Genomic DNA, 11,001 nt, shown 5'->3' on the forward strand with positions numbered 1-11,001 from the left:
GTAGTTCAGCAGATAAAATTTATGTTTCTTAGACATCAAGTTATAGGTTCAATTCTTTCTCGAGTCTGTTTTTTATTCTTTTCTTTTTGCTATTTATTTTTTTAATTTATATATCAAAATTGCATTGTAATCCCTCACTATTTGCTATAATTATATTTTGATCCTCATTTAAATATCAACCAAATGAATTATAAAAAATTTTATACAATCACACAACGTATGTGTTGATGCACTATATATTGCTTTCTTGCTGTATGGCCAGTTTTACGTTCTTCAATTTGTTTTGGCTATAATAGCCTTCCTATAGAAAGCCTGTCGGATTAAGATCCAACGTGGTCAGTTTGCAGAAAAATATGGATAAGTGAGAGATTAAATGGCAAAACGTGTGATTCTTTGAAAAAATCTAACTGAAGATTGATTTGTATTTGTAAAATGTGCAAATTTTAGAAACAGTGTAGGAAGACGAAAAATAAGGAAAAAAATATTATATTATAAATCATAAAAAGATAATTATAAGAGTCTGACACTTAGGTGTGATTTTAATTGAACTCAATCTGGTAATATATGCATGGAATCTAATTATTTATTTAAGGATATTTTAGATATTTAACATATATTAATGTAGTGCAGAATTATTTAAGCATGTTGATAGCCGTCATTATATTATAATTCACATACGGAGTGACAGACATAGAGTGACAAGAAAATAGTTATGAGAGATGACATTTTTGTAAAATTGTCTTTGTTTTCTTAGATTCATCATAATAGAAATCGTAGCAGTGACAAGTGGACGTTGCTCTCACATTGAGAGTGAACTAATATAAACTCGTGTGTTCTTGTGTTTATCTTTCGTCATCTTTTACATTTTCAGTAATCAAAATTGGGAACAAATTTCCTAACAACTAGTATCAGAGAATTAGGTCGAATTTGAAAAAAAAAAGACTAGGGAAAAAGGTTTGACAAATGAGATTAGAAAATTTGATGACAATGATTTCACATTATGGATAATGCAAATCGAGGACTACCAAACAACATTATTTTATTGACATTGTTGTTGAAGAACGTGGTTCATAACGTTGTAAAGGAGAGGTCGACTTCGAGTCTGATGAAGGTTATCAGATATGTACGAGAAAACTTCCGCAAATGATAAGGTATTTATCAGGATTTTTCTTTTAATTTAAAAATGACATAAAGGACTTCTATGGCAGCACATCTGAATGATTTTAAGACAAATTGAAATTAATTTTGACGATGAGGTCTGTGCATTGATACTTTTTGGCAGTGAAAAACTGAAATTTAATGATGTCAGAGATAGAATTCCCGCAAAAGAGGTTCACAGAATTGATTCTGATGAAACAACGACATCAAGTTCTTTCTTAAATATTGAAGAAAGAGGGGGAATGACAAAAATTATAATCGAAATAGAGGCGGACCACAATCAAGGAGCTATAGAAATAATTCTAGATCTGGAATAAATCTGGAGTTTTGGAACTATAATGGAAAATTCTAAATAAAAAAGAATTGCATGACATCAAAAAAGGACAAAAACAAGGGCAACGCTGCAATGTGACAACTAATGAAAGTCATGTTGAATTACTTTTTCTGTTGAGAGTCATGTTGATTCTTGGATTTTCGATTTAGGTGCATCTTTTCATACAAATCCTCATCATGAAACTATGAAAATTATGTTGCTGTATATTAAGGGAAGTTATAATATGGTTGATGGACAACCTTTGGATATCATGGAACAAGAGATATTTGTTCGAAGATGCCAAACGAAACTGTGTTGAAAAATATAAAAAGTAAGATATGTACCAAATTTGACGAGAAATTTATGAAACTTATAGTCTCTGACCAGTTGGAAATAACATATCTTATTAATGTTCACACTTCTGATCTACAATTGAAAAAAATAGATTGTATTTATTACAGAGCGGTCAAAAGATAAATAATTCACAGATGGTGATGAATAAAGTAATGAGCATCAAGACTTTGCATTGGCGATCGGAAAACTAAAACACAAAGTAGCAGCTGGTTTCCTGTAACAGCTCAATATTGATATTTTGTCAATCACCAAAACATATTGTATAATAAATATTCTAACATACTGCATGGGCACCAGTGTATAAGTAATTATAATTGTGTTGAATCTAGAACACCAAATGATATATTATAAAATTGATTATTGACAACATGCTGCTCTGCTTCAAGAACATCAACATAATGAGATTTATTTTCATTCTCAATTGGTTATAACATCGGGTTGATAACATGTCATAAATTATAAAAGAAAAAATAATTCATAAAAATGATTCATAAGAGTTAATACTCGACAATAATTTTTATTGAACTCAATCAATCACCCAATTTTTAGGCGAAAATAGCATAATACTAATCTTTACAAAAAACCTTATTTTCATATTTATTTTGATCACAAATCTTTCAAATCTAACAAAATAACAAAAATAATCTACCATAAAATATTATATATAACAAAATCAATATAATCCTGACTCGAGTATTAATATTTAAAAAATAATTGTCCAATTAACTAATCAGATTAGGCTATTTTTGAACGGGGTTACTGTTTGCGGCATCGAACGTTAGGGGAGTGTAAACGGATGGCAGCCTAACTTGAAATTCATTGAAGTTCAAACTAATGATGTAAAGTGCCAAAAACTACACTAACCCTTAGTGACACCTTCTTTGACCAAAAGAAAATTGCAGCAGAAGATTGAACTTCTAATTATTATAAAAATTATTATGTACACATTTTATATTTTATTTGCTTACTTAAAAAAATAAACCCAAAACTATTACAACTTTGACAAAACGTTAAAAAGTTATAAAAAAAATTTATATAGTTTTTTAAGTATTTGCAAACATTATTTTAATTTAAAAACTACATGAAAGCCACATATAATTTTCACATGGGTCTATATATTATACCAAAAAAAAAAAAAATGCGGCTTCACATTGTAACCCTTGTATCAATGAACATATCAAACATCGACCTTAGATTGTATGTCTTTTAATAATTGGCAAAAATTTGTATGAGACAGTCTCATAGGTCGTATTTTGTTAGACGAATATCTTATTGGGTCATCCATGAAAAAATATTACTTTTTATGCTAAGAGTATTATTTTTTATTGTGAATATCGGTAGGGTTAACCCGTCTCATAGATAAAGATTCGTGAGACTGTCTCATAAGAGACCTACTCTGTATAATTAATGCTGGTTATTTGGCACATATCTTTGTACATGATTATTATTATTTATTCAATCATATTTGTGCTATAAAATTTGAAATTGCATGAGAAAGGATATGGTATAAATTTTAAATAAATTATGAACTATATCAAGTAAGAAAAAGAGATAATTTATAGATTAGTATAAAAATATATAATAGTTTATCATTATAGTTTATTTTTTTTAAAAAAATTAAAAAATCCATGGATATTATAATAAGTTGCCCATTTAAAATCAATCAAAAAATAAAAAAAGATATTTTATTATATGTTTGAATAATAAACACAACGAAAATGAAATACGAGTGGGAAAGATTGCAAAGAGAGAGAACGGCGTGTTTTCCAGAAGACCGCCACACGACCACACCCTTCCCCTACTTTTTTTGACCATGGAAACGTCGTCGTATTCGTTGGTAAAGCATATTCTTTCGGCATCCTCCTTTCCCACGGAGGAATTGGAAATAATTCCTCGTTTCTCTCGAATAACTTATTTTAATTTTTAAATCAAAGGATTAATGCTTTCCCAATATTGGTTTATTTATATCCAATACAAATTTTGATAAATAAATTAAATGCTAGTTTATATTAGTTAATTATTAATAATAAAAGACCAAATTCCTTAAATAAATTAATTTTTTTTATGAAATATTCATAATACAATCAATTTTTTGTGGAAAAAAAGATGTAATATAAGAAAATTCAAAATTAAGTTTGAGACTTTACATAATTTAAAATTATGATTGATTATTTTTAAATCCATTCATTTTAGCATTTGGAGATGAAATTGAAATTTATGGATTTTGATTAGTTTTACTGTTTATAATGAAATAATATGTCAAATCTTAAATGCAAGTTTTAGTTATTTATATATTTGTAATACAAATCAGAGTGAATTTTAAATTGACAAAAACTTATGTGAATCGATATTACGTGTCGTATTTTGTGAGACGAATATCTTATTTGGGTCATCCATAAAAAAATATTATTTTTTATTGTAAATATCGGTAGGGTTGATCCGTCTCACATATAAAAATTCGTGAGAACGTCCCACAAGAGACATACTCTTTCAAATAATATGATTAGTAGATAAAATCGAAATACATCCATATTAACATAAAATAATATATAAACAGTTAAATTTGTATTTAAAATTTATGATTTGAGTTTTCTAAATAACAAAAATATATATCAAATTAAGAAAATAATTTCATTATTAATTATAATGTTTAAATTCGTTGTGGAATTATCAAACTCCGTAACATTTGTTAAAGAAAGCGTGTCACAAACACTTGGGGACTGTTATATACGAATTGTTCATTTTCTCTAGCATTTACATTTCTCTGCAAAACGCTAATATCCTCTGAAAATTCCAAACATCTGATCATTCGTTGATCGTTGCCATGCATGACGTTCATCACCACCGCCGCCGCAGCCGTCGGTACTGCAGCGACCAAGATAACATTTCTCTAGACTTGAACAATCTGAAGGTGATTTCAGTTCTTGGCCGTGGTGCCAAAGGCGTTGTGTTTCTTGTCCAGACAGAAATGTTCGAATTGCTTGCGGTGAAAGTGATTTTGAGATCTTCAATCGAAAAGAAGAAGAATAAGAGCAATGGCGAGGAATACAGGAGAATTTGCTTCGAAAGGGAGGTTTTGAGCAACTTTCATCATCCCCTACTGCCCAAGCTTCACGGTGTTTTGAAAACTGATAAAGTCGTCGGATATGCTATTGATTACTGCTCTGGCCGTGATCTCAATGTTTTGAGGAAGAATCAGACTGAGAAAATGTTCTCCACGGATATCATCAGGTGATTTTATTGTGGCAATCACACCCTTTTGGGTTTCAAATTTTTGGCTGCTTTTCTTACTCTTCCAGATGGGTCGTGTGTGTGGTTTTTTAGATTTTATGCTGCAGAATTGGTATTGGCATTGGAATATCTACACGGGCTAGGCATTGTGTACAGAGATTTGAAGCCGGAAAATGTCCTGATTCAAGAAAATGGGCATTTGATGCTCGTCGATTTCGATCTCTCCACGAAACTCGCAGCCGCCGCAAAGTCTCCAGAAACCCGTCAAACCCCTCAAAGAAAACCGCAAATCACCCCGAAAAAGAAGAAGAAATTCGCCCTTTTCTTCAACCGCCGCGACTACGGGATTTCGCCGGAATATTCTCCCCAACCCGCAGCAGATCCCCTCTCGGATGTTTCAAACTCCGAGTCCGACTCGGTGGAGAAATCCAACTCGTTCGTCGGCACGGAGGAGTACGTGGCGCCGGAGATCCTACTCGGCGACGGCCACGACTTCGCCGTCGATCTGTGGTGCTTAGGGGTGATGCTGTACGAGATGCTTTATGGTGCGACGCCGTTTCGAGGCCCGGCCCGAAAGGACACCTTCTATCGGATCGTGAACAAGGCACCGGACTTAACGGGGGAAGCAACGCCGTTAAGGGACTTGATTCGAAAATTACTCGAAAAAGACCCCAACAAGAGAATCACCATCCGTGAAATCAAAGGCCACGATTTTTTCAAGGCTGTTGATTGGGATCTTATCCTTGAGATGCCTCGGCCGCCGTTTATCCCCCACTTAACGGACGTTGGGGACATGGATGGCAATAGGGAAATTGACGTGGAGTCTTATGTCCAAGGGGTGTTTACAGTTGATGAAGGGGAGAAAATAAATAAATATTTCGAAGAAGGTCAGAAAAAAGATTTGTGGGCAAATCATCCACAACTTATTGATAATGAAATTTTTTTATTTTTTGATATTATCAAAAATATAAATAGATTAATTTATTTGTTAATTTGTACACAAAATATTACTTCTTGTTATTAATTAAGAAATATATATATGAATTATTTATATATTTCATTTAATGCAAAACTCATATAGAACTGTTCTTTGTGAAGCAGATATCTACACTCGACTGATAAAAAATATTATTTGTTCTTCTTTTTTTAATTATTTCATGACACGTATGGTGTGTTTAAATTTTTTTTGCATAATTCAAAGACAAAAACGTGACAACTAACCAAGTGAATATTAAAACACGACCTCCACTTAATGAAAAAAGTTAGTGGCCAAATCAAGGAAGCTTGTAAGAATCAGATAGAATTTTAAATCAAAATATATGATTCCCTCGTTGGAATATTTATTAACAAAAAAGCATTACATATTTTATTTTATTGGAATATTTATTGGCAAATAAAACGTAAATATCATATCCGGCACGATAAGATATTGACTGTATGGAGTACAATAAATTGATATTATAAAATAACACTCTTCCAATATTTGTCTGATATTTGAAAATTATCATACAAAAACAATCGTAAAAATATTAATTTCAATCTTGTCTATATATTGAAATTTGGAGCTAAGCCTTAATTAAAAAGGATTTTTATTTGAAAGGGGCAAGGTTTTGATAAGTATCTAGATTCGAAATTATTGTCTTTATTTTGCTACTCTGTCCCTTGATATTTTCAAGATATACAACTCATCTCTCACATGAACTGTTACAACATTTTCAGAACTTGAGATTTATTTGAATTCTGTAGTTTGACAGAGCTTATGAGCTTTAAGAAACAGATTATATTTTATCAATTTTTATATCAAATTTAAAATACAATTTTATTCTCTCTTTTTTATCAAGATATAAAAAACAAGTCTTACTATTTTATTGAATAAATCATCAACTACAATTTTTTAATCAATATTTTATTTACACATTAATAAATGTAATCAAGGACTCTCTCTTAGTTATGCTTAGATAAATATTAATCTCTATTGAATAAAAAAAACTAGTTGACTAAAGAATGAATTCCGATCAAAGTCCTTTGGAAGTTCAATTCTTCTCGAATTTCAATAATTTCAAACGCTCAAAATATCTGATAAACCACTGAGAGCTACGACTAATAACAATCGTGTTCTAAAAATTTAATGAAACTGTCCCAACAAAAAATTGAGGCAAATAACTACAGCATTTAATTCTCGAAGAGCGATCAAGTTTGATGCAAGATTTAATTAAGCATGTGAACAGACAGTGGACCAAAATCCAAAAGCCTAATAAACAGACAGAGTGTTTCCAACTTTTTTATGTCTCCAATGAATTGGCAACAAATACTGCTATACATTTTTTATATATCGTGGCCACATCTAAGTTCCAGTCTACATCTCTAACTGCCTAATAAATTGTGCAATAATCAACAGCCATAAGCTGCTCCTAAAATCTCAACCAACAATTTGTAAACTAAGACAAAGTGTCTATTGCAGTTTTGGGGTCAGTTTTCCAGATTTAAGGTAGGCACAAAATTACAATTTTTGAAATGAAAATGACCATCATTTATCATCAATCCCGACCAATAAAACGAGAAACTATCCAAATGTGAAAAAGTCGTTCAAAAAATTATTATTTTTTGCCTCAGTTTTGTGAACTACAATCCAAAATACATGACAGGTGTGAGTAAAACCCATTTTATAACATGTTGATAATGAAATAATACAATGGGAAACTTAAATACTATAGAACATAAATACAAGACCCAGCTATAATTCTTTGCAATGCTACATGAGTTTTTATCACATGGGACAAGTTACGTTGATCGCTTAAGTTACGTTGAAAGCAAAAATCCATTGCAAATCCAAATGAAACAGTGTATTAAACATAATACAGATAGTAATTGCACGAAACAAAAGTTTTGCATTGTCAACACTTCCACTCAACCTTCCAATACCAAGTAGTTAAAAACATAATACAGAAAAACATACGTTTACCCCAATAGCTCACTCATCCTCCTGGCTGCGCAGCCGAGCTAATTTGTTGGTCACAACAATATCCAGCTGAGCAGCCCGTTCCACAATGTCCTTTCTTTTCTTGGTTGAAATATTGTGTGCTATCTCAGCGCAATATGTCCTAAAATGTCACAAATAAAAGTTTCAGTAAATTCAGATGAACAGGGCTGTTGAAAGGCGCTATAGAGGTTAACTACAGAGTGGGGAGGTTTGAAAATGCACAAGATGAAATGTAACAAACCTGTTGTGCATCATCAAAACTTCAAGTTCTTTGACATTGTGCACAACAAACTTCTTAAACCCATTGGGAAGATAGTGCCGTGTCTTCTTGTCTGACCCATATCCAATGTTTGGCATAAGGGTGCATCCCTTGAACTTCCTTCGGACTCGGGAATCAATACCCTTGGGCCTACGCCAGTTTGTCTGCCACGAAAAGAAGGTTCAAGGTTCAACAGGTAAGTGATGCAACATAAATAAATATGTGAACATGCTCCACTTTTGTCAAATGTGGAAAGGGAATTTAAATTCCCATTTATATGAATCAACACCTCAGCACCACTAAAATTCAGAAAATAAGATATAATGGAGATGGATCGAAAGTTATTTTACTTCATTTCCTTCTGTATATTGTAATGTATTAGTGCAGACTTCAAAATCCATTCATTTCATACTCCAGCAGATAAATAACCTTACAAATTATACTGACTGTGATACATTTACTCCTTTCGCTAGGGCCATCCTAAGTTTGTTGACCAACACAACATAGAGTCACATATGATCAGGAACATTGACATAGCACATAGCACAAAACCTGCTGCGATTCTAAAAGGTAAGGCCATTATATGTTATATATAATCTATTTTGCAATCCAAAAGCCACATTTAAATTGTTGCCATGTAAATGAGTAAGAGTAATCAATGACATCGCCCCAACCAGCAATTGTCCACGCTACATGTCACACATAAACTTGACTTTAAAACTAATTTTAGGACCGAAAGACTGCCCCACCTTGAAAATTAAAACAACAAAGCAAATCAAATCGTTAAAACTTGATATAAGTCCAAATATCACGGTGGGATTGATGACATATAACCAGTGATTATTGAACCATAAATCAACTTTAACAATATCCTAGAACCAGACACTACTATTGAAGTCAAAGGATTGAGAATGATTAGCAAACGACTAAACATATCATGTTAATCTATAGATGTTTTTCCCAATGGACATATGATCAAGAAATGCGATTTGGGCATAACAGATGCTAGACCAGATATGCACCAGTACATGTAGCCAATATGGTAATGATAAAGATGGCAACAACAATAAGGTAAAATAGTAACAAAAAATGCTATACTAGGACTAGGAGTTGGGTATGTACACAACACAACAGTATTTTCTAACATAAATTTTGAACAGTTTAAGACAATTGCTGAGGCCATGATGTATCCCAATCTGATGACCTGCTAAATTGTAAATTTCAAATAGAGATATGAAAGGACCTTCACAGAAACATAGCAATCACTCTGGTGCCGCTTGAACTTTTTGACTCGTTTCTTAACAATCTTCTTGCTAAGTAAAGGAACAGCCATCACTTCTACAAAGTAACATTAAGTTTACTGTGAAATTAATCGAAATAGAATCCATTCTTAAATAAATTATCAATAGGGGCACATAAATAATCATTTTGAAAAATAAAAGCAATAAAATCAAATAATTATGCAATCATTTACAGCTACTCTTAGGTAAAACATCATGGTTATGCTCCAAGACACAATTAGAATACACACGTCAACTTAGTTGTTACTTGAAATAGCAACTCACACAAATTATTTGAACACCATGCCCAAGCAACTGTGTGACACAGCAACGCATGCATAGTTGCTATTTTCCGAACAACTGCTGCTACGCGCTGAAATAGTAGAATTCTGAAAACTATGATGTGGCTACTAACTCACAGACATTTCTTAAAAGAGAAAAAACGCTAACATTTCTCTATTTTCAAAACGGCTAAAACTCTAGTCCTACATTGAATCGTGAGAAGTCGATATTGAAAATGATTTTACCACGATAAACTTTATAATTTTCAATGTTCTAGACACATTTTTGTGACAACCACTGAAGAAAATAAAACCACCTTTTGAAAATGAAACCCAAACTGAAACAAATTCTAGCTAACTGAATGTTTAGAAAAAATTCCTGCATCAGTTTGATTCAAAAAATCAATGTACGGTAGGTTGTTCCGTGGTGAGCCAAGAACATTGGTCTGGATCCCATACAACACTCCTCTATACATGCAAACATAACTATATAACTACATATATCGAGAGAAAGATCATCTCAATAAACGCAGCTAACACAAATGGAGCAGACAGACGATGTATCAAATCAAAAGTTGAATTAGTACAAGAAATTTTTAACACGAATCAAAGCTTAAAAATAAAATCAAAATAAAAAGTTAAAATTCATGAATAGGTACGTAAACTCCACCAAAAAAACATAATAAAATTTCGAAATTTGAGGAAAACTGAAACAAAATTAAAAGAGGAGTTCGATCAGAACCTAGTAGTGGCGACGCAGCTGAGCTCCTACTGATTGAATGAATTTACCTGAGCGAAAGTAATTATAATCAAAATTTAGGGTTCACATTAAATGGGCTGAATTTCAATGTAGCCCATCATTGAGGAGGCCCAAAAACATTGATTATGTCGGGTCAGACCAAATTTAGTTGGATCTTTTGATCGACCACCCATATCTCTTCCTGCATACAAACCAATTTCGATATTTTTAAGTAAATTTTAAAAAACTACCCATAAAAATAAGAACAATGGAAAAAAATCATAGTTTGTTGAAAATAAGAGATTGAGGGTTGAAAATAAGAGTTGTAAATATTGAAAATTAGTGTGTGATGATGTATGTAATGATGTATTTATTTTTGGATTATTTCCAAAGAAATTCTATAAAT

General features: G+C 32.0%; 2 protein-coding genes across 2 annotated transcripts; one reads left to right on the forward strand and one right to left on the reverse strand.

Moving 5' to 3' along the window:
• Positions 1-4,536: 4,536 nt before the first annotated feature.
• LOC142541179 (serine/threonine-protein kinase OXI1-like) lies at positions 4,537-6,121 on the forward strand. The gene is made up of 2 exons (XM_075647827.1): positions 4,537-5,056; positions 5,150-6,121. The coding sequence occupies exons 1-2, from the start codon at positions 4,650-4,652 to the stop codon at positions 6,078-6,080; spliced, it is 1,338 nt and encodes a 445-aa protein (XP_075503942.1). The 5' UTR covers positions 4,537-4,649; the 3' UTR covers positions 6,081-6,121.
• Positions 6,122-7,860: 1,739 nt separating this feature from the next.
• LOC142541180 (large ribosomal subunit protein eL32z-like) lies at positions 7,861-10,727 on the reverse strand. Its single transcript, XM_075647828.1, has 4 exons — positions 10,599-10,727; positions 9,539-9,633; positions 8,278-8,459; positions 7,861-8,157 (listed from the first exon to the last, which is right to left on the reverse strand). The coding sequence occupies exons 2-4, from the start codon at positions 9,626-9,628 to the stop codon at positions 8,028-8,030; spliced, it is 402 nt and encodes a 133-aa protein (XP_075503943.1). The 5' UTR covers positions 9,629-9,633; positions 10,599-10,727; the 3' UTR covers positions 7,861-8,027.
• Positions 10,728-11,001: the final 274 nt, after the last annotated feature.

This window comes from Primulina tabacum, chromosome 3, assembly GCF_025594145.1.
Source record: "Primulina tabacum isolate GXHZ01 chromosome 3, ASM2559414v2, whole genome shotgun sequence".
Classification (NCBI taxonomy): Eukaryota; Viridiplantae; Streptophyta; class Magnoliopsida; order Lamiales; family Gesneriaceae; genus Primulina; species Primulina tabacum.